The 24,570-nt window shown below is 36.5% G+C and overlaps 1 protein-coding gene across 13 annotated transcripts in view; it reads left to right on the top strand.

The window, feature by feature from the left end:
- The window catches only part of pcbp3 (poly(rC) binding protein 3), a 63,281-nt gene that overhangs the window by 35,751 nt on the left and 2,960 nt on the right, over positions 1 to 24,570 (top strand). For 3 of the 13 annotated variants that reach the window (XM_084422087.1, XM_084422095.1, XM_084422096.1), the window contains exons 6-15: positions 13,805 to 13,971; positions 14,256 to 14,279; positions 14,421 to 14,453; positions 14,781 to 14,897; positions 15,518 to 15,649; positions 16,068 to 16,196; positions 17,895 to 17,969; positions 19,650 to 19,691; positions 21,533 to 21,611; positions 23,647 to 23,699. In XM_084422087.1, coding sequence (XP_084278213.1) covers positions 13,897 to 13,971; positions 14,256 to 14,279; positions 14,421 to 14,453; positions 14,781 to 14,897; positions 15,518 to 15,649; positions 16,068 to 16,196; positions 17,895 to 17,969; positions 19,650 to 19,691; positions 21,533 to 21,611; positions 23,647 to 23,699 — 759 coding nt within the window. In that variant the 5' untranslated portion in view covers positions 13,805 to 13,896. Of the gene's footprint in view, positions 1 to 415; positions 527 to 13,804; positions 13,972 to 14,255; positions 14,280 to 14,420; positions 14,454 to 14,780; positions 14,898 to 15,517; positions 15,650 to 16,067; positions 16,197 to 17,894; positions 18,039 to 19,649; positions 19,692 to 21,532; positions 21,612 to 23,646; positions 23,700 to 24,570 lie in introns of those variants that run through there. The other 10 variants (XM_084422093.1, XM_084422089.1, XM_084422088.1 and 7 more) reach the window with 6 other exon arrangements.

Raw genomic sequence — 24,570 nt, 5'->3', positions numbered from 1 at the left:
GTCACAACAGACAAGTATACAGTGTAATGACAAAAGTAACTGATGTAAGAGTGTACAGATGGTGACCAGACACCCTTGGCTGGACCAGACTGCAGGAATGGGCATGTACAGTGGTGGGTACAGTTTCGTTGACGTGTCGCCCGCTGGAGATACCCAGACGGCTGGAGTCTTGGGTGCCGATTCCACCCCCAATACCCCTGGGGCTGCTCGCTGAGCGTACTGGGACTTCTCTAGCCTCAAAAACCTTTACCTCAGCCCAAGCAGTGATAATGCTGTCGACAAACAAGGGACTACTGCAGTGAAATTTGGATTTAGGCGTTTTTTTTGTTTTGCGCATTGTATCCGGTGAGGGATCACGTGTCCAGCGCCTTACCCACATGACCTAATACCAGGACCAATCAAATGGTGCCGTTCCATTGGGGCTGAGCGAGAGATCGCTGGAGACATCATTTTCCCTCTGTGGTTTTTAATTTCAGTCCTTTCCGAACATCAATATTGGTAGCCATCGGTTAGGAGCTCTTTGAAGGTAAATCTTTTTATGCTTTCAAACGTTATTTTTTGGCATATGTTTCAATATAACATTGTGGCCTGGTCAGTTATGATTGGTCATAAGAAACAGCATTTTGTATGTCCGTTCACTGATTATGAAAATTAACCTAACGATGTCTTTATGGATGATGCTCCTTTAGAATCATCCATTGGAATCATTCTTCTAGGCCCAAGTTTCCTAATGCTAGCGGTTTGGGACTATATCTAGATTTTTGACCATTTAACATTAAATGAAATAGTCTTTACATCTGAAGAGTTTTTTTTTTAAACTGTTGTGGTGTTGTAGTCTAAGCCAAGTAGCTTGAGATATTTTTGAAGTGATTTGCTTTATTTGCTGTAGGTTGTGGCGTTTGTGTTATATCCGTATATTGTTCGACAATGCTTTGTATGCCGCAGACAGTATGGCGTGAAGGATTGTGACTTGTGTGTCAGTCTCAGTTGCGATTCCGACCTTGATGGCAGTTCGTAACATTAAACGCTGCTCGGCCCTTTGATTAATACTTCTAGAGAGGTACACAATTTTGTTCGCCGTCGTTACTTCAATTATCGTCATGGGTTCTTTATCTGTCACAATGAAGCAGAAGAGATTTCATCCTAAAAAACTATTGGTATGGAGTCCAATTGCCAGGTTTTTAACAGATTTATGTATGAACAGACCAAACGTTTTTTTTTTTACAATCTTTTAGGTTATTTTGAACCTGAGAACCTTAAGAGTTTTAATTTGTGTGTTTATATTGTCAATATTCACAACATGTCTAATGGATTGTTGGTGCCATAGAAGTTTCTAATTCAAGGGTTGAACTTTGCATTATAGTTACATTATTCAGTTTATTTGCAGATATGTACTGTGTCTAAAGATACAGGTTTAAATCAGTATTGTGCTTTCTACCAGCATGTCGATGATTTCAAAAATGGTTTTCACTGTGATGCCTGAAGACGACCAGAGGTGTCTCCATTTAGCATTTCGGCACTTTCGATTAGTAGGCGGTTAGCGTAGCATGGGTGGTCGGTACCGACCGTCTCAGATCGCTGGATTGGTTTTGCTTGATCTTACATTGGCATTGCTGGGCGACTGAGCTCTTGATTATAATTTGGGTTGAGATCCAGGCAAGGGCGAGTGATCAGGGCTGACAGTTTTCAAGCCGCCTGTCAGGCTGAGTAGGGGAGGGTGCCCCTGCAGACACGCGTACTGCAACAAAAGGCTCCTCTAGAGTTGTTCACATATGAGTGTTCATGCGCCCCCTCCTCCCTCATAACACAACGCCCAGCCAAAGGGACCCCAGCCCTGGTGATTCTGCATGCCCACCGGCAACGTGTGTGCCAGAAAACCTACATTTTGTTTTTACAGTGAAAAGATGTATTATCACTTGGTTTTAACATAGTGTGCTTGTTTGCATGATTAGGAAATCAATCAGTGGCTGTTTTAATCGATACGTTTCTCAGGAAAATTTTGATTAGGGAAAACTACTTTATCTGTAGCAAGAACTGTGTGATTGCTCATTTTGTGCATGAAGGAAAATGAAGACTAGGTTTCTGCACAATTGGCTTGGTCTTAATCAGTAGTGTTTTTGGTTATTCTTAATGTAAACTGGAGGATATGAGGATATGATTGAATATTTTTTGAAAGATAGTTCAAATTCTCCCTTTAAAAACGTTTAGCTCCCGATTAGGGCTGCAACCAACAAACATTTTAATAAGTTTACATTTTAATACAATTTAATAACTCAATTATTTTGGTTAAAAAGAGAGCAATGTGGAATATTAATTTAATGAAACAATTTGCAAAGTTATGTCTGTTGTATAAAATATCTATATAATGTATTTCAAATTTATATGTTATCAAATATAAAGGTTACAAAATATTTTTATTTATTGTTTTATTTGTAATAACTTTTAAAAAGTTATAACTTTTTATTTATATATATATATATATATAATATGTATGTGTGTGTGTCTGTATATATATGTGTGTGTGTGTGTATATATATGTGTATATATATGTATATATATGTATGTGTGTGTGTGTGTGTGTGTGTGTGTTTAATAAAATGAAAGGTCATTTAAAAACTACAGTTTTGTTGTAATTCATAAAAGTATTGTAAGGGGCTTGATTTATTGATAAGCTTGATAAGTTATTGTTCACATACAAATGTGAATATTGAATTTCAGGTTTTAGGTATGGGTAATTTTGAATCCTTTTTAAAATTATACATATTGTTTGAACATGTTTCTCTTTCTGTTGAACTATAGACAAAGCAACACAATAGATTCTATTTGTGTAACATCCATCCTATTTTCACAGAATCACAAGCTGAGAATGTTATATTAAAAAGTATTGTGCAATTAGAAAAAGTACAAATGTATATATACACAATGTAGTATTTGACATTCATTTTATGAACGGGTTCATAAGATGATTTGGAGTATTTTATGACAGTTTAGGATGAAAGGAACACTTTCTGCAGTCAAATTCTCCTTATGGCGTGGAATTATGGAGCAGGCTTATGGCCGGTTTATGTTCGAATGTAATGACTGCCTTGGAGGATTAGGGACGGCCAGATGATGGTGGATAGACTCAGATTACATTTAGCATTTCCCTCTTGCTCCTGTTATATTACTTTGTGTTTTCTGTTTATAAAATTGCAACAGTCGGAGGATCTTCCAACATTATTCCCTCTCTGTATCTCTAATGGCTGCAGATCAGATTCTCCCACCCTGCTCTTTATTCAGAGGTTTTAATTTAATTCCTCCCCACCCATCATAATAACCTCATCACCAGAGAGAATATCCTCTTTTAGCTGAAGCAATCACAATACAGATCTTCAAATCGGTATTAAGGGGACCATTTGCACATATTTTACATTTGAGAACTCTTGTGAACGTGAAAATCAAGACATTAGAAGTGGGTGGTCTGTTACTCATTTGCATACATCAGTGTTTTTATTTTTGGATTATTCAGACTTTTCAGTTGCCATATGTTTATTATAGTAGAAAAAAACAGAATGCTATTTATTGCACTTGGCTCGTATAGACATTTTTTTTCTCTTTGATCTTTTTGATCCTGCTGTAAATCTCTGTGGAAGTATTCTGCTGTGGGTTTGTAATCCTGTTTGAAATCATTTTATTATGTTTGCACTACACATGCAACATTTAATCCTCAACAGCAAATTCTCTTTTTGATTATTGTCATTTTCATGTTGAGCATAAAAACTGTTGATTCATCTCAAATCTCTGCATGGCCCTTCCGACCGGGCATGGACAAAAAAAAAAAAACTGGACTTTTTACACATTTTCTGCGCTGTTTTTGGCAAAAATCGGTGGAATTGTTTAAATGTAATACGATGGTTTAAATACAATTATTATTGGTGGCTGGAAGCATGATCAAATTAGTTAATTATTAAACATTCAAGGGAACACCTTTGATTGACAGGTGAAAATATATATATATTTTTTTTTTATGGCCAGATTTGTTGTATTAAGAAGGGCTAATCCAGGACAAAATGTAAAAAAACAAAACAAAAAAACAAGTAAAAATAGTTTAGACAGCATGAACAATTTAATTTGGCTCTTGTTTTGGCCACTCTGAAAATAGTTTTTGACAGTCTTTCAGGTTGATGAAGAATGACTGTGCTGCTTCCGCCCTACTATACTGCCGATTATCTCTCCGTTACCTCCCTTCTTCCTGGTTGCTTTTTGTCTCTCATCCTCGAGCCCGCCCTGGTTGTGATTTCGAGAGCAAGAGAAAAGACAAACTGCCTCAGGCTATAATTTGCCCTGAAATCTCGCATGAGCCAGTGTCTCCAATAAACACTGTCGCCTCTTGTTAAGCTCTCGCCCTTGATACACTGACAGGACTAGTGATGTGTTTAACACGATAAATCATGGCGCTTGATCTGTCCAGGCCTCTCTGCCAGCCCACTTGTCTGGGGACTCACCCCATCTTTCTGCCAGAGAGGACCACACTCCCTGTTCTACGTCTTTATGGTTTAGCTTTACCTTAAAGTCAACATGAAACAACTCCATTTACAGGTTTCTGGTCTTGTTGAACATTATTCCAATTAAAACAATTCTTTGCATTCTAAGTGTCAAATTCAATTTGATAATCAATTCAGGTCCCAGCCTACTTTTTGTTTTCCACCTGGAAAAATATGTTGCACCTGGAAAACAATGTTTTGTAGAAACGAAAATGAGCTGCGAATGCCATTTCATGTTTACTTAACTCGTGATCTGGTATTTGTTGGATATGAACTTTGTTCATAGAGTTACAGACAGGTCTTTCCCGTAAAAGTGTTCATTCTGGAATCACTGAGTTAAAAAGGACGTAGGGTGCAGTAAATGTACGATCTCAGCACCCTTCAACTCCTCTACAGAAGCACATTTAGCGAGCGTGCTAGCCATGGACAGTGCGTCAGCAGTTTGGATGGACGTGCTTGCATTGACTAATCTTTTTGTCACCCAGTTTTGAATCCAAAAATGTTCATTCACAAATTATAAATGATAGATGAAACCTTGCATGACGTATAACCAAATGTTGAGAAAATTGAAAGAAAACGGACAGCTAAATCATAATTAAATTGTCATGAAATCAAAATTGAATTAGTGCATGCTATTCCAAATTAATATTTTGTCAAAGTTTCCTTCATCTTTGAAACAACTTTCCTTTTCAGCTGACATCACACGTCTCTTATTTTCAAACCCTCTTCTCCAATCTGACTTTGTGTCTCACTCAGAAATGCATCAGTGTGTGAACATCATTTCAGGTTAACTTAAATGTCAGGTGACTGTTTTGGTAAATTTCTCAGTATTATGATTTTGTCAAAGGAGAAATTAAAGGTACACTATGTATCTTTTGGCCATCTGGCGGTTAAAACAAGAAAACTGCATGCATTTTGCAGAAGAACATTGTTTTGGTTGTGCTTTGGTTCGGCGTGACTGTGATCAATATGGTTCTTTCTTATAACTAATAAAGAGGGAGAGAGATTATCCTACTGCTCATAAAACAATCACTACTAGGCTTAAGATATATAACTAGTTTAGTTGCAGGATCTCAAGCTTACTAGCTAAAGTTACCCATTAATAGACACGGTACTTCCTTGAAAATAAATTCCAGCACAGCGCTACAACAACCATAATGAAATGGCCCTTGACAATAGATAATGCTTTACAATGAACTCTGTTGGAGAGCTACATATGGCAATTTATCTCTTCAATAAAATATCTTACTCACCTGTTAAGTAATAAAAACGTCATCTCCACATCACCTTTACAACATTTCAAACCCCTCAGGTCTCACCATCTCCGAAAAGCCAAGCCTATGTTGATTCTTGTTTTATTACGAGCTGTCGCATTCTCTTTTTGCCAGCCGACTCTCCTCTGTTCGGTGATTCCCCGGAGGTTCGAGATTTAACATGCTCCATGTTAACCTTTCTCACTCATTGTGACAACTAACTTGCCACTCGCGTTAAAGTAGCTGGAGCAACTTTTCTCTATTTATGGATATGACACGACACACAGGCAAGTGACATAAACACTCATAATAGGCTTACCATAGTAAATCAGGGTAAGAAAAAAAAACACATTTTGGAAGAAGGATTGATGATGTATTGACTTTTTTTACATACAGTAGTGCACCTTTTAAATATCCCAGTGTACCCACTTATCTATTGTTTTGTGATTCTGCCAGTAGGGGTCAATAGCTTTGAGCAGTTGACAAATGGCTTGTTTTTGCAGTCTTTTTGCTCCTGATGTTCAAGAACTTTTTTTTCCATTTCACATTAATTAGAAAAAGAGCCTATGGTCTGAAAAAGCATTTTGATTTATTTTCTCATTGCCGTGGTCACTTTAGGAGTGGGGTGTTTGGTTGCTTTTGGTTGAGTGGGAGTGAACTGCAGCCTCAGGTTCTGTCTCCTATTATTTTCCCTATTACAAGGTCACGTAGTTGTAAGCAATAGGGTTATTGTTTTTCTCCTATACGGTTATAGCAGTTATCAAAACACCAGTTTTAAATGTTCTACTAATATTTATTTTTCTTTTGTATTCTCCATATATCCACTTATATTAACATCCTCTCACTAGGGAAATCATCCATGGTTGGGAGTGGTGAAGACATAGCAGTAATTTTTCACCTTAAATCTAACATAGTCTATACAACTATATATTTCTCATATCACCCATGTTACTTGTCTGTTTTTAGAAAGTCCACTGAAGTTGAGATATTTTTTGGCAATAATCGTTGAGATTTTAGCTATTAAGATAGGAGAAACTGAGCACAGAGACAATGGAAGTTAAACAACTATGGGACACCTGCAGCTCAAGGTTCATCTGCAAAATCGAATTTTAATCAAAATTAATTTTAACATTGCCAGTTTAAGGCTGAGTATTACACAGATTTTTGCCATGTTTTACAGAGAAGAGCAATGTAGTAACTTAAAGGGATAGTTCACCCAAAATTAAAGTTCAGAAAATTACTCCCAATCATGTCATTCAAAACATGCATGACTGTCCTTCACTGTTATTTTAGCATTATTTATATACTTTTATGCTATTTATTAGTATTTTGAATTCGCTTTAGTTTTAGTTTTTTTTTTTTTTTTTTTTTTTAATGATTGGAGAACTTGAACTTATTTTAAGTCACAGTTTTCAGTTCTTAAACTTATTTTCAATTTTCATTTAAGTATTATGTTTTTTGTCTAATATTTATCTTTCACTCTTCAGTTTCAGCTCAAATGCCATGTCCGACATAATTGACTATGATTGGGTTATTTGAGATGGTCGTATTCCTTTTAGATAAAAATCATTGATTATATTAATAATGCAGCAGCGTTATTTTGTTCTCATTTTTAACAGTAAACCTATTTCTTTTTTTAAAGTTGTTTCTCGTTATGGCTTCGAAAATGCGCAGTGATGACTGTAATCACTTTCATGAAAAATCTAATTAAGTGCAAGATGTGCAGTGCCAATATACATGCCACATTCAGCATTATAACGAGAACTGGATTATGATAGAATAGAATGTTGTAAATTCTCTGTGCTTTAGTTGCCCGTGTATCAGCGCGCTGTTAAGGGAAGAGCGCATCCAGAGGTTCCCTTTCAAACCAAAGACTATAAAAAAAATAGTTCACATGCGCATTCGTGTCCTTTTGTGCAGATGCATGTTGTAATATTACGTTTATTTTATGATATCTGATTATTAATCGCATAGGAAGTGTCATAGAACGGGCTTCAGTTCATTTACTCTTCAGCTTTACCTCGAGCAGCTGTTCCTTTTAGATGTTTCTTTTTCGAAAACATTGATGCATCATAATGTAGCAGTTATTTTTCTATTCATACGTTCATGTTTTCATAAACATGTTTTCATGTCATAGTTTTATTTGTCAACATTAATTTTCATAACCGTCTTAAAAACCGAGTGCTCGAGTACTCGTTTTTTGAGACATCAATGATCGAAATGAGAAATTGACAAAAATGCCCATCCCCCAGCCCATTCTTCAAATAAACTACTTTTTTTGCTCAGCAAACAAAATAATTGCATGGTTTGGTTTGGAATGACATGAGGGTGAGTAAATTATGGCTGTTTTAAAGGGGGTCATATGGTGCCATTTTAAAAGCTATTTAATCTATCTATCTCTGTAATAGAATAGGTTAACATAGGTTACAAAGGTTAACAAAGCTAACTTTTGGGTTGTGCTGCTGAGCACCAGCTTTATAAATAAATAAAGCTGTGATTAACCTCTGAAAGCAAAAGCTTTTGCTTTCGCATCTCTGCAACATGTCGACAACACTTCAATTCACCAAAACTTTGCCGCCTTTCTTTGCGTATGCCTTCGGGCAGCATTATGCTAACATTTCACATTGTGACGTGTACGTTTGAGGAAGTAATATCTGGACTTCGATCGAGGCGTTTGAGGCAGGTCTGGATCAGTGTTCTGTTAGACATGCACAAACAGATACATTACACACTAAAGGAAAAGGAAAACATTATAAAGCATCATATGACCCCTTAACTTTTTGGATGAACTATCCCTCTAAGAATGTTGAATTAATATTGAATGTGCGGTCACGTGTGTGTTTATTTAGTTGAAATTTAGTCTGAACAGTTTTTTTTGTTTTGTTTTTACTAAACATAATTTCATAAATACTGTATAACATGTTTGGCTGTTAGTGATCTGTATGAATTAAAATGAGACGATATTGTGCTGTGTTTGAAGCAAAGTGGAGAGAGCTAGAAAAAGGAGCATTTTGGGAGCACTGCTTGACCAAGCGTAAAGCGTGATTAATTCAATAGGTACCACAGAGGAAGGGGCCAGAAGCTCTTTAGAGGAAGGGCTGACCCACTTTCTGTGCTTCAGTAAAAGACTGAGCTTATCTACCACCGGGAAGATATCAGACTTATGATTAACATAAAATAGAATTAAAACGTGAAGTATTTCAATGGCTAATTTTTAATCTGCTCCTGCTTTTTGAAAAGCATTGGAAATGTGCTTGCTAAATACACACACTTCGACATCAAAAGAAAGTGGTGGAAAGGACACATGTCGTTTAAGGTAACATTAGTGTGTGTATGCAGTCATTGCTTTTGCTCTGATGACTGCTGTAATCAGCCCACAGATGAAGCGTTCAGATGTCGACTGAATTCTGCGGGCTGTTGTTCACCCGACCATGTGTTTGTTCTGTGTTTGGGTGTTTTTGTGACCACTTTTGGCCCCTTGGACTTTTAGAAACTAAACGCACTTTTCACACTCTCACTGGTTTATTTGCATATACATGTAAAAAGGAAAAGTGTGTATATACATGCATGTGTATATGTGTACATACATGTATATAAGCATGTTTTTTGACCTACCTGACCTACATTTGTGCCCCAGTCTTTGGAGCATGCTTTCATTTCAATATGGATGGTATACGACGAAAAAATTAAATTATAAATGTAATAAATGGAGCAAAATGACAGAATCTGCAAAGACTGCCCACTTTATATCCGTGTCAGGTAGAAGCAAGACAATTTCTCTGCTCATGAGCAGTAAGTTTATTATAAACAGACACTTCTATTAACTTGTGAAATTTACTCAGATAGGGTTTTTATAGTAAATTCAAATAATTTCAATAAACAATAGATTAAAAGACATATACGTCATACGTGATGGACGCAAGCACAGCAGATGACCTTCTGTAACGCCCACATCTGGAAAACACACACTCCCACCGCTGTAAAAAACACGAGATGTCAGTCCCGTCCAAATCAGTACATGATATCACAGACGTGGAGAGATAAGAATTGTTGACAACTCAAATGTCCTTTAGAAAACTAGTCCTGTTCGAATAGGGCTATACAAAATATTTAAAAGGCATGATAAAGTTTCCTGGATCCATTTTAGATGTGACCTTCATATTTGTGTATTTAAATCAACCCCTGGGACATAAAGGTGTCTGAAGAAACACTGTGTTATGTCTCCTCAAAATATACAAAGAAGCACTTTGAAAATGTAATCCTTCAGGCATTCGTAACGGTTCGCTAAACATGATCATCTAAGTATATTCATGTTATTCAAGCAGCTTTTTATTGAAGCACCAGATATGGAGCATTAGCATCACATAAACGATAAGATTGCCTTTCCTCAATCCAAATTTAGCGTATGCGTAAAGTTGCCACAAGGTGTTAGCGCCTCGCCCACAGCATCCATGTTGTTTGTTGTCTTACAGGCTGATTTAATTAGATAAGATTTCACGTGGGGTTGAACTTGAAGGCATTTGAGATTTAGGCTGATGAAGAACTACAACATTGAGTCATGAGTAGTGGAACATTGTATGCTCTCTGTGACCAAGCACACACTGCAGCTAAATACAGTTGTCACCTCTCTTAATCCTGTTCTGTACGCACACGGTGATATCTGCATCCTACAACAAATGCACGCCTGAAACTGAAACTGCTCCAGCGTTTCTCTGAACCCATAAGGCTATTTGCACACAAGTTTTCTTTTTGTTTTCTCTTGTGAAAAAAATCATTTATAGCATACTTTTTAAAATGACATCATACTTTAAAAGAATAAACTTAAATGCTAACTGAATGTAATGGTCTCGGATACTTAATCGCAGTGCAAATTAAATTAAATCAAAATGTGTTAGTTTAAATTTATATCAAATGAAATTAGTTGAACTTAAAGGTGCATTGCGCAAGTCTCTGAGTTTTTGCAGAACTATGCCCCCTTCTGGCGACACGCGAAACTGCAACCAGAGTTGTGCACGCGGTTATGTGGAGTTTGCGTTGGGGTTTGGGATGAACTAGAAGCCGGTCTCTTTGAATCCATCTTCTACTTTTGCAAAAGTCGCTTGAGTTGTCTTCGCTGATGCGGATAATGGCGGCGAATACACAAACCTGCCAGACATAGCCAGGTGAGCGTGAACGCGCATGACGTCACGCCCAGTCGATTCCGACCCGAATCCCTCTTATTTATTTTACTGTACAGGACTATAGAGGCAATCGCAGTGATCATAGAAGGGCTCATTCAGCCCATCAGGCAATTGTTTAAGCATGTATGGGTTAGAAAAACGGGTATTTTTAACATGAAATGTTGCGCAATGCACCTTTAAGAGTGCTTTTTGACCCATATGAGTAGAACTTAAGTACATCTTTATGTGTAATTTCATAATTCTCTTGTCTTTGAAATGTGTTTCAAGTATATTGCTGAATGTACTACAAGCATTTATGGTGAACTGAAATATGTCATTTCTATTGAAACTTGTGTGTCATCTGTTTAAATATTTGTATATATATATTTGTACTTACACATTTGTAATGATATTTGCACATTTGCAATTTAGTACATTTAATATGAATTAACTTATAATATCAAATACACTGTATTATAACCGAGTGCTTTACATGTATGTAAAGCTTGACAAGATTATTAAAACTTGATCATTAAGATACTTTGAAAAACTTAGTGTACTTAGTCTTAAATGTGTACTCTCTAATGCACTTAAGTCCTTTTTACATTAAAATATTATCTGCGAGTGCAGTTTTTAAAAATATATACTTAATAGATTTAAAGTGCACTACAAGTGCACATTCAATACAGTTAAGCGCACTTCTTTTTCACAAGGTTTTCTCAGGTCAGGACCGGGGCTTCTTAAAATGGAGGACACCCATTTGTAAGAGTAAAGGCTGGTTCACTTCTGTCCATTTGCTCTGTTGCTTCTGTGTGCTCTTAGCACAGATTGCATAAAAATTCTAATCTGAGCTAAGCAGGAGATTTGCGGACAGCTGGCAGCTCATCTCATATACCCATGTGAATCTGTACTTATCTTCCCTTTGCTTTCTCGACGCGTCTCTCTCACACATAACCCGAACATTTGTGCTCAAAACTTTCCTCCGCACGTCTCATCCTCGAGCGCGTATGCCATTTCTCTTTCATCGTGCTTTTTACAGTCACCATCATTCACTTTTTGCTCTCTCTTTATCTTGCGCTCCATTGGAAAGTCTGACAGCTGCACTGGGACGGCTTAATGTTTCAATCTCTCAATCGTTGTTGATCCCCAGACCCACATGACGGCGTAAATCACGAAAAAAAGGGACAGGTCTGAAGCTGTGCCGAAGAGTTAGGATCCCCCCCCCCCTCCCTCACCAGAGTACAGACAGATACTCATTATAACGCCTGAGGATGAGAAATCATCGGAGGGATCAGAGAGACCCAATATACAGATTCCGATAAGCTGAATGTTATGAATTATTATACAAAATGGAAAATAAGTTGTTTTATATGACCTTGTTCATGGTAAACCCAGAGAAATCTGCAGATTTACTCTTGATGCTTCTTTCTTAAATGTATTTACTTTTTCTTAAATTATTTCAAAATGTGTTTTTCTTCTCTTCATCATAACCATGTAAAGCAGTTTTAATTTAATTGAAACTTTGCAATGGATAGAATTTTATTCAATCTTTGCCTACCCATAATATTGTCATCTTGTGTTTGTGTTGAGTGTTGGTCATTCTCTCTAGCATTTTTGGGCATTGGTTTTAACTCGATCAGTTTTGTTAGATGTCATTTTTGTAAGACATGTATTTTGTTACATAGCCCATGATGTATTGGACTCAGCTGTGCTACATTCTGTATGCAGAAAGCCGAATGACCTCAGCGGCTGTTGGTTTTTGAAATTAATTTGAGATTACTGCCTGGCAACAAACATATTTAGTTTGATTACTTGTGAAGTGCTCCCTCTTGTGTTCAGACTATGAATATAAAAGGCTATTAATGATGTCATTGTGGTGTTCCATATTTATTACATGCTATGCTTACTGCATAAGGTTGATTTATCACAGCAAATAGTTTGACTTCTAAGTCATTTGAAAAATGCAAGTACAGTAATTTCAGTGGAATAATAGGCAATAAAACATAACCGTATATAAAATGTATAGAGTCATTTAACATACGTAACATACATGAGGCTAGTGAGAAAATTATATTACATTTTAACAGGAATTAAAAGACTTGGGAAAACAAATAAATAAAAAAACTGAATAATTCATGCAAAACTACAAGATTCAGATTTCTGATTTTAATCTCTCTGGAATGGACTATATACTTTCTTTTAAAGTGTTTAACTGTAAGTGCAATTTGTATTTATTTACACTACTGTTTGAGGTCAGCAAGTTTTTTTATTTATTATTATTAATACTGTTATTCAGCACGGATGCATTGAATTGATCAGAGTGACAGTAAAGACTTTTTTGTAATGTTACAAAATATTTTTTATTCAACAAGAAAATGGTATCGGGGTTTCCACAAAAGCAGTAAAAACTTTATTCAATGTTGATATAATAACCAAATCAGCATATTAGATTAATTTCTTATGGATCATGTGACACTGAAGACACTGATCACAGAAATAAATTACATTTTAAAATATATTAAAATAGAAAACAGTTATTTTAAATTGTAAGAATATTTCACAATACTATTCTTTTTTTCTATATATTTTTTTAATCAAATAAATTCAGCCTTGGTGAGCATAAGAGACTTAAAAAAAAAAATCTTACCGAACCCAAACTTTTGAACAGTAGTGTATTTATTTTAACCGAGTCAAAATGATTTTCTCTGACAATCACAAATGCCGAGCCTTTCAACATAGGAACATTCCTTTAATTTCAAGCTCTGATTCCTGAGCAGATCTTAACACTCTGCCACCGTCTTCATTTCTGATGTGGAAGTCTTGGGCTCATGATGATTCTTGTGTGTGGTTATCCCGTCCCCCCTTGCAGGTGACTGGTTGGCTGCTGAACCATCATTCTCGTCCTACTCCTGGGGATTTCCTGTCACGTGCCCATATTCCTGCTTCACCTCCACTCCTAGAATGGAACCCAACAAAGTCCAGTCAGAGGGCGGGCTGAATGTGACCCTGACCATCCGGCTTCTCATGCACGGCAAGGTAAGCTGAGCCCGCAGAGCAGTACAGAGAGAAGTGGATGATGTCACTGCAGAGTGCGCCTGAGGGATGTGTCCTCTCCTGACCCACTGTTTCAGGCCAAGGTGAATCAGGGGTCGTCAGTACCAGTGACCTTTTAGACTCATTAAATCTCCGTAAGCAAGGGCTGAATATAAAATAGAGCCATTTTCGTGCGGAAATTTGTTCATATACAAATTGTGAATGGGCAAAATGTTCTGCTTATGCTTGCAAAGATTTTATTGGTTCTTTTTTTTTTATTCCTGCAGGAAGTGGGAAGCATCATCGGAAAGGTATGTTAGATACGGACGTTTTATGTTCAGTGTGTGTGTGTGTGTGTGTGTGTGTGTATATGTGTGTGTATGTATATATGTGTATATGTATATTCGTTTTAAGCTCTGAATCTAAATATTCAGTCCTTCTTTTTGCTACAGAAAGGGGAAACTGTGAAGAAGATGCGTGAAGAGGTATGTTTCTTGTCTAATTCATTTTACCAAAACCCTTTTCAATCAATCAATCAAAATTGATTTATAAAGCACTTTAAAACAAGTGGACCAAAAATTAAATAAAAGACATACTTCATATAGAGCATATAAAACATATAATTCTTGTTCTGTTGAGATTTGTTTTTTCATGTTCAAGAATCACAGCGACCTCAGTGTTGTATGTCCAAATATAATGATAGTAATTTGAAATGTTCTTGTTATTTCACCTTGCACCTATAAGTGTATTTTTGAGCTTTTAAAAGGGTCTTGGAGTCTCTCAGGGTTAACTTGACATTTGGTGTCCTACAGAGCGGTGCTCGCATCAACATCTCAGAAGGAAACTGTCCTGAGAGGATCGTCACCATCACTGGACCCACAGATGCCATCTTTAAGGCCTTCGCTATGATCGCATACAAGTTTGAAGAGGTGCTGTCCTGAATACAGTATTTGAAAACCTCATTTAACACAAACAAAATGTTATTTGTCAATGTTGATGGTACTGTATACTCTACCATTAAAGAGATTTGTAAATGTTTTTGAAAGACATTCCCTATGCTCTCTATATTTAATCAAAAAATGCAGTTAAAACTGTAACATTTAAAATAACTGTTTTCTAAGTCAATATTGTAAAATGTAATTTATTCCTGAACTGCAATATTGTGAAATAATATTAACATTTAAAATAACTGTTTTCTAAGTCAATGTATTGTAAAATGTAATTTATTTCTGTGATCAAAGCTGAATTTTCAGCATCATTACTCCAGTCTTCAGTGTCACAAGATCCTTCAGAAATCATTCGAATGTGCTTATCCGGTGCTCAAGAAAGATTTGGTTGAAAACAGTTGTGTTTTTATGAATCTGTGATAAATTCAGGATTCTTTGATTAATAGAAAATGAAAAAGAACATTATTTGTAACTTTTGATCAATTTAATGGATCTTTACTGAATAAAAATATTAATTTCTTTTAAAAAGTGTATTTCAAAATTGGTAATTTGCGATTTTAAAGTTTCATTGCTTATGTAATTGCTTTCTGATATTTCTTCAGGATATAATCAACTCCATGAGCAACAGCCCAGCCACCAGTAAGCCCCCAGTCACTTTGCGTCTCGTGGTGCCCGCCAGTCAGTGCGGCTCCCTCATTGGCAAGGGAGGCTCAAAAATCAAAGAGATGAGAGAGGTACAAAACTGCCATTATTCTCACTGTCAGATCGTGGATTGCCATTGAATTTGCTAGCCTATGCAGCTTTACCAAGCTCACCTTGTGGGCAAAACTGTATGACAGGAGTCGTCAACCACAAAGCCACAAAACTCACAAAGTATAACTTAACTCTTAATATGCAACCAAACACATGCTATTATATCCCAGACTCTTTGGTCCTTGGTCTAAAAAAGATTGAAGAGCCCTGCTTTATAGTAATAATGGCAATGTTGATTATGTTCTTGTCTTTTAAATGACTTCAACAGAAACATATGCTTGCATGCAGATGCACGTTCCCCTGAGAGCTGTGTGGTCTCAGAGCAGATCACACCATCATCAGCAGTGGATGCTCTGAATCATAAACTGTTGTTTTCTCTCTCTCTCTCTCTCTCTCCAGTCCACAGGAGCTCAGGTTCAGGTAGCAGGGGACATGCTGCCTAACTCCACAGAGCGCGCAGTGACAATCTCCGGCACCCCGGAAGCCATCATCCAGTGTGTCAAACAGATATGTGTGGTCATGCTGGAGGTACAGTATTGTACAGTGTTGTTCAAGGGATAGTTCACCCAAAATGAAAATTGTCATTCTATACTCCCCCTCATGTCATTTAAAATCCTTGTGATTTTCTTTACACTGTTGAACACAAAAGCTCAAAAAGGACAGAAAAGCACTTGAAAATGTCATTGAAGTCAACATAAATGCATGTTATTGAACTATTCATTCATGCAGACATGTCTTTTTTTTTCAAGTTGGCATTAAATGGAAGTTGTGATTTGCTATTGCTGTGATCTCATGTGAGTGACAGGTTGCCCCGCCCTCGCGCCAGTAAATGCATCATCAGAGAAGAGAAGAGATGTCATTGAAAGGGGAAGCTATTTTGATTAAAGATTCACATTTATAATAAATACTCCAATATTCCCGAAAAAAATTGCCCATTTTGATTTCATGTCATACCTCGATCGTCTGGTGAAACGTAATTCTTCTTTCTCGAGTGACGTATGACATTTAGACCACTTGATCCTCGCAATTGTATTGACTGTAAGCTCAAATTAAGGTCTATCTCCATCAACAACCAATGGATTGAACCAAATCCCTGCCCTACATTTTTTTCATCGCAATATAGAAAGTTCTGTCACTACTTCCATTTCTATCATGACTTTAAGTGACTATTTACTGAAATAGCCATCTTTTTGTCATCTGCCCAAGTTGTTGTGGGCCTCGACATCCAATTCATGAACAAATAGTTACTTTTGGTTAGATCTTTTCAAGATTTTTTTGATTAGTTGATCAAGTTCACTAGTTGCCTTTAGAAGTCTTGGATATGGTGCATGAGTCAAATGGACTACTTTAAGTATATTTTTTTTATACAAAAAGTTTTGCTTTCTTTTTAAAGCTTGAAAGCTATAGTCTCCATTCATCGTAATTGCATGGAGCAGAGCAACCAGTGCATACAGTAGTGCATTTCCCTTTGTGTTCCACAGAGAAAAGTAAGTCCGTTTTGGAACGGCTTGAGGCTGAGTAACGAATGAATTTTCTTTTTTGGAGGGTGAAATCCATTTGTTATGACAATAACAATGGGGTGGATTCACTACCATACACACAGCCACACTCCATTACAGCCACCCTGCCAAAGAGAGACTACATTGTTTTACTTGTGATTAATGAGAAACACAAAGCATCCGTTGGCTTGCTTCCGCCATCTCGGTTTATTGATTTAAATGTTATTCTTATCCACCAATGACGTGCAGGGCTGATTTCCTGCCGAGGTGAATTGTGCTCTGATTGGGTGTTATGGAATGATTTTCAGTCTTCGCTTGTACAGACACAGACTTATTTCTAACATAATAAGATCGCCTGGGAGCTTACAACAAGTATTGTCTCATCCTTTGTTTGTGTGTCTATTTTTTACCTTTACAAATGTACTAACAGTTATAAACTATATAACTGCAGTTATTATTCTACCCAAAATTTGACCTTCCATTTTCAGATGAAGTGGAAATAATATCAGCCATGAATTTTAACTTGTATAAAAATGCAAAATAAACATTTTCAGTAAGCATGCAACATGATGAGGTCATATGGCAACAATGTAGCGTTGGGGTCTCACAACATGCCTGACTTTGTTTTCGTACAACTTTACCACACAAACGCTCCACCACGCACACCTGTCTGCACCTGTCTCCTGGTCTAATGCTGTTTCTGCCTCTACCTCTTCCCCTCTCCTAGTCCCCACCGAAAGGTGCCACCATTCCCTACCGCCCAAAGCCCGCCTCCACCCCCGTCATTTTTTCAGGTGGCCAGGTAAGAGCCGACCCGCTGGCGGCGTCCGCAGCCAACCTCAGCCTTTTACTGCAGCACCAGCCACTGCCTGTTAGTTCACTCAGGTTTTCTCACCTTCTCACTTGCATGTTGTCACGCCATCCTAACCAGGGAAATGCTTGCAGAGAGGAAGGAGCTTTAGATTGTGAATGAGAGTTCAAATCTGGCCTCGGAGGACTCAGTAAGGAGAGTTTGCTCTTCTGCCATCACATATTTCAGTGCCTTCTACTGCCATCCAAAAAGTGAATTTTAAGCCAATATGGGTATGAAGTGAAATGCACATTTTTATTTTGTCTTTCTGGCGCAGTAATGCATTATAAGACCTCTTGGAAGGTGCTCAAAGTTTAGTTCACTTTAAAATCACTTTGCAAGTGATTACATGCATTTCTGTGTAACTATGTGCATTTTGAACTCGAGTGCTTTCATATTCCAAACGTTTTGGCCATTATCATACAAAGTTAAGACATGAAAGCATTTGAAATGAGGCGTACTGAAATAGAGTGAAAAACTGTACTCATGCAAAACAAAGGCTTTATGGTTTAAACTTTTTTATTGCATAATTACATTAGTAATTTTCTTAAGCCTTTGTTTAAATCATAAATCAACTTGTGGGGCCGCTCTTAACAAACAGAGTAATGTTTCAAAAAGTGGTTACGCACTTCAGGAAATCAACCTACAAATGCCTTATAGTGGGCAAGAAAAACATCTGATATATGCAGAATCGCACACTTCACCTTTACATGGCAACGAATGCATTTTGGCTGCTTCGAGTGCATTTTAATTCTAGATCGACGTTCACTCTTATCGCAAAATAAACTCCTCCCTCTCAGAGCAAATATCATATCCTTTTAATATTATCAAAACCTGAAGTGTAACATCACTAGAAACTCTAAACGACCTGGATTTGCATTATTTTGAGATTCCGATAAAACTTGAAATGTCAAGTTATAAATATTAAATGGATATGCTATCAAACGAAGTCTTCCCCACTCATTCGCTAACCAACACAAAAATTCCACTAATCTAACATTCCATTGATGAATAATAATAATATCCTTTAACAACATCTTTTTAGCATAACTCATTCATGAGCACTTCATGCAACATGACCATAGATGCCACATCACGGCTTTAACATTAAATACAACATGATTATCAGTGTGACACTTCAAATTGAACATGTACAGGAAATGAAAATATTATATTTGCTGAATTTTATGTACTGTCTTAAATAGAAAACTTGAAGGATGTTATATATTCATCTATTCAAATGGTTCAGAAATAATTTGATTTTATTGTTGGGTATATTTACCAAAACAAGGAATGAGTTTATCTGTTATTTGCAGTCAGTATAAAATATATTTGAAGCATACTGTGTGCACTTATCACAAACTGATAAGAAAAGCCAGAATGAGTGTTGTAAATTTGTGTGGAGAAGCCTCTATTTTTTAAGGCACTGAATATTATTACTGTACAACTACTCATGAAATTATTCACATAAAATATGAAAGAAAATTTCAGCTTTTGAAGCCAAATGTTTCTGTAAAATATTAATAGATTATGAATCAGTTAGTTCTTGTGTTTAATGGGCCCTGCAGCCTTGTGAAAATGTTGATTCGATTTTTCTTTTTTCTCTCTCTTTTTTTCTCTCCGTCTTCGCAGGCTTACACAATTCAGGGACAATATGCCATTCCACACCCAGATGTGAGTCCCCAGCCATCCACCCCCTTCCCCCCAGCACCGTCAGCAGTCTGCATGGCTATGTAGTTTTCAGTGTGGACCTCTCTATTAATATTAAGCAGTAATATTAATATGACGTTTCTGATGTGTAATTTATTTGTCGCATTACAATCTGAAAATGTTTTTCAACTTCAGCCCTCCGAAATGTAAACCGAACTTCTAAGGACTTGGCCTGTTGGAGGAAATGACACCGTTTTGTCATTTTCTAAATGGTCCGCATAGAATTATACATATGAGACTCGCAACACTCTGTGGTAATTCAAAAGTGACGTGCATACCTAATCCAGTGGTTCTCAAACTTTTAAGACCATCAAGAAACACCTTTGATCATTTTTTCCATCTATTTTTTTTTCCACCATAACATTTCTATGAGAAACATAAAACCATTTTTGTACTTCTTGGCCTTTTAGGAGTTATTTTCAGACTTGTTACATTATTGATAGAAGTATCAAAACCAGGCAAACAGAATTATATCTCTCTTTTTTTCTTGATTGTCATTCTATTTTTAGCATACGCAGCTTGAGAATGATCATCTGTTTGTAACTTACCTGTTGCATTAGTTTTACATGCACAAAGCTTTTTGCTTCAGATGAATAAAAATGTTTATTCAATTTTATATATAAAAAAAGAAAAGTTATTTTAAATGTTAATCATTTTTCACAGTATTACAGTTTTTAACTGTATTTGATCAGATAAATACAGCCTTGGTGAGCATAAGACTTCTTTCAGAAACGTTAAAAAGAGTATTACCAAGCTTTTAAATGGTAGTGTAGATAGATGGGAAATGAGAAGGAAAACATGGGGAAAAGAAGTATTTTCCACCTGCAACCAAATTTACAGATCCCAGTTTGAGAACCACTGATCTTTTCAAAGTTGAAGCATGCTTACAATCTAGAATTCTAGATGATACTTTTATCCCGATAGCTGTGTTTTTCTTACTGATAATCTGAATGAATATCTTTCAGAGAGAAGGAGAGATGCCGTGTGTTAGTCCTTTTCATTTAAGATTGGCAGTGATTGATGCTTTCTGACGCTTCAGCTGACACTGCAATAACTCAAGTAGAGGTTGGCCATCTCTTTCAACCTTCTTTAAAGTCAGATTTAGGGGGAGTACACAACAACATCCACTGCAAGTCTGCACTGGTTCAGACTTGCGTCTCCTCTGAAGGTTGCCCGAGCACTTGTATATTCATATCTCTGATAAATAACGGTTCACTCGTGGTTCATTTATACCCTTCAGAGGCATTCGGGGGTACATAAAATCACAAACTAAACTCACCTTTGATATTGAAACAAAGAAATTTAGTGCCGATCATCAAAATGACTTTTGTACTGGAGTCCGATTGACCTTTCGTTTAGCTCCGCCCGCTCGGTTACTGTTGCTCGCTCAGGCACGCTTTACAGAAAGTCCTATTCGAATTAATTTGGACATTTCTGTGAACAGCATCATTTTCAATAAAATAAAATATATTAAAATATAAAATATTTGATTGGATATTCTTGTGTGGTCTGGAAGTCTTAAAAAAAAAAAAAAAAACAGTAACATGATTAATTGCCAAATGTTACAATTATCAGTAATTTAGCGAAGGTCAGTTAGCGATCAGATGAGGTTAACCCACCAAGTCAGGCCAAGTCCTACTAAAGTTTCAATCTCTTCAGCTTTCTCTTTTGCTCTTCTTCCACCACAGTGTGTCATGGCTTCTTATCCTCTTTGTCTCTTTGTTCTAGTTTAGTTTCTTGATTTCTTGGTGTGACCTGTCGTATAACAATAACCTCTTAGCTCTACTGTCCCTCCAAACCCTCAGCAGTTGACCAAGCTCCACCAGTTGGCTATGCAGCAAACCCCCTTTACCCCCCTCGGACAGACCACCCCTGCTTTCCCTGGTACGTACCCACGAGCCCTTTTGAAGTTTCCTTCTCTTTGTACCTGTAGAGACGCTCTCTTCGTCTTTCTCTCTCTCTTTCCTTCTCGTTCCATGTCAAGCATCATGACATGCCCGTGGTGGTTGCTCTTCACTTTGTCAAATTTGTTTTGTTTTGTTTTTTTACTTTTTTTGTTTATTTGTTTGTTTGTTTTGGGGGGGGGGGGGCTGTTTGTTTAAAAATGTATGTTACTGCTTTTGTTTTGTTTTGTTTTGTCTTGTTTTATTTTGTCTTGGTTCCTTTTTTTTCTCTTTTCTTTTATCTTGTTTTGTTTTATTTTGTCTTGTATTTTTTGTTTCCTTTTGTCTTGTTTTGTTTCCTTTTGTCTTATTTTCTTTTCTTTTGTTTGTTTAAAAATGTATGTTACTGCTTTTGTTTTGTTTTGTATTGTTTTATTTTGTCTTGGTTTCTTTGTTTTTCTCTTTTCTTTTCTCTTGTTTTGTTTCCTTTTGTCTTATTTTCTTTTCTTTTTTCCTTTTGTCTGGTTTGGTTTGATCAGTGTTTTATTTTATTTGGTTAGTTTTGAGGAAAAAAGCTTAGTCATAAATTTCAGAAAATGACATCTCACTGTTATACTAAATTATCTTGCGTTGTTTTTTTTTTTGTTTTTTTTTGGGTTGACTTTTTCTGAAGCATCGAATCCTGTTCTGCTAAGACCCAGGATAAAAGATAGTGAAGTTTTGCTGCTTATGCAACGTTATCACGTACAGGGGACTAATGGTGTAGAATTTTATGCTCGAAAGAAATTACCAGTGACACATAAAGTGTTTTTTTCCTGCCCTTGAGAAACTAGTGTAAGAGAAGCATATCAGTGTTTTGATTTTACAGACCACAACACATCTTCCATCAAGCCATTCATTACGTATTCATCTTGATAAACACTGTCTTATACAAGCTTAGTTTAAAGCTGTTTCTAAGGGCAAACCCAATGCCATGCGCTGAGTAGAACATGCTTAGCTATTCACACACAGTATATCACACACACACATATCAAATATATGTTTGTGTCAGACCAAGGACATACTATAGGAAACTTGACAGATGACAAAATGTGAGAACCGCTAGAGATATTTATAGTAGTTCGAGGTGAAAAAAGGGCTTCATAAAAAGCCTCTGGAGGACTAATAGTGCCTCACACTCTGCACCTTGTCCATTAAAGGGTTAGTTCACCCAAAACTGAAAATTCTGTCAGTAATTACTCACCCTCATGTTGTTCCAACCCCGTAAGACTTTCGTTCATCTTCGGAACACAAATTAAGATTTTTTTGATGAATGTGAGAGCTGTCTCACTCTATAGGCTTCTAAGGTAATTTCATTCTGCCGGCCCAGAAAAGTTAGTAAAGACATCGTTAAAATAGTCCAGGTGACTACAGTGGCTCAACCTTAAGTTTATCAAGTGATGAGAATACATTTTGTGCGCAACAAAAAATTAAATAACGACTTTATTCAACAAACTCTCCTCTCTTCCATGCCACTCTCTTACGCTATACACTTTGTCGCGCTATTCACAAAGTACAGCTCTTCCGTGTTTTGCGCTGGTTCACTATTAGCTGAGCACGATCACTTGCATGCGTTATGGTGCTTGCGTGAATCGCGTAGCAGATTGGCATGGAGGAGAATAGATTGTTGATTTAAGTCGTTATTTTTGTTTGTTTTTGCGCACAAAAAGTATTCTCATTGCTTCATAACATTAAGGAGTCACATGGACTATTTTAACGATCTCTTTACTGCCTTTGTGGGGCTTGACCGTGGTAATTACGTTGCAGTCTGTGGATGGTTCAGACAGCTCTCGGAGTTCATCAAAAATATCTTAATTCGTGTTCCGAAGATGAATGAAGCTCTTACTGGTTTGGAACGACATGAGGGTGAGTAATTAATGGGTGAACTAACCCTTTAAGGTCACCAGTCCTCTAAAGCTCACATGCCATCATGAGTGTGTATGAAGTGCTGTTTATCCTAGGCTTTCTCTCGAGCTTCCCTCTGCTCTCTGATCCAGGTCTGGATGCCAGTCCCCCGGCCAGTACTCATGAACTCACCATTCCCAATGATGTGAGTATAAAGATTGATGCTCAGTTTTGACTCCCAGTCCTTTGTCAGAACTGAAGACAGAAATTAATTTCAGTTTATTTGAGAATATGTGTCTGATGTAGAGTCCATGTCAGGGTTTTTCAAAAACAAATCTATGTCAAGTCTCAAGGCTTTTAAGTCTGAAAATCCCATTGAAAAAATTGTTTTGTACTCCTGCAGGTTAGTTTTAAGTGTAAGTTAATTTATTGGTGACGTACACAAAAGTAAGATTTTTTAAATGTTTTTCAAAGTCTCTTATGCTTACTAAGGCTGCATTTATTTGATCAAAAATATAGTAAAACATAGTGTTATTGTGAAATATTACAATAAAATAAATTCTACTTATATTTTAACTTTTAAATTCAAAAATATTTTAACATGTAATTTATTCTTTTGATGACAACACTGAATTTTCAGTAGCCATTACTCCAGTTTTCAGTGTCACATGATCCTACATAAATTATTCTAATATGCTAATTTGGTGCTCAAGAAACATTTCTTATAATCATCAAAGTTGAAAACAGTTGTGCTACTTAATATTTTTGTGAAAACCGTGATGCTTTTTTTCAGAATTTTCTGATGAATAGAAAGATCAAAAGAACCGCATTTATTTAAAATTGATATCTTTTGTAACATTAAAAATGTCTTTACTGTCATTTTTTGTATCGATTTACTGCAATTTTTGCTGAATAAAAGGATTAATTTCTTTCAAAACAAGATCTGAATGCGATTGTAAGTGTGACTCGATTCTATGTTTCAGACTTCAGTTTCCATCTCTAGTTAATGCAGTTAGATCCTATTTGATTCTTCATTCCCATTAGGTCTGCTTCCACATTATTAGAAAATTGCAATT

The sequence above is a fragment of the Rutilus rutilus genome (genome assembly GCF_951802725.1).
Source record: "Rutilus rutilus genome assembly, chromosome: 10".
Classification (NCBI taxonomy): Eukaryota; Metazoa; Chordata; class Actinopteri; order Cypriniformes; family Leuciscidae; genus Rutilus; species Rutilus rutilus.
The sequence above is the reverse complement of the archived record's forward strand: the minus strand, read 5'-3'. Positions and strand labels throughout refer to the sequence as shown.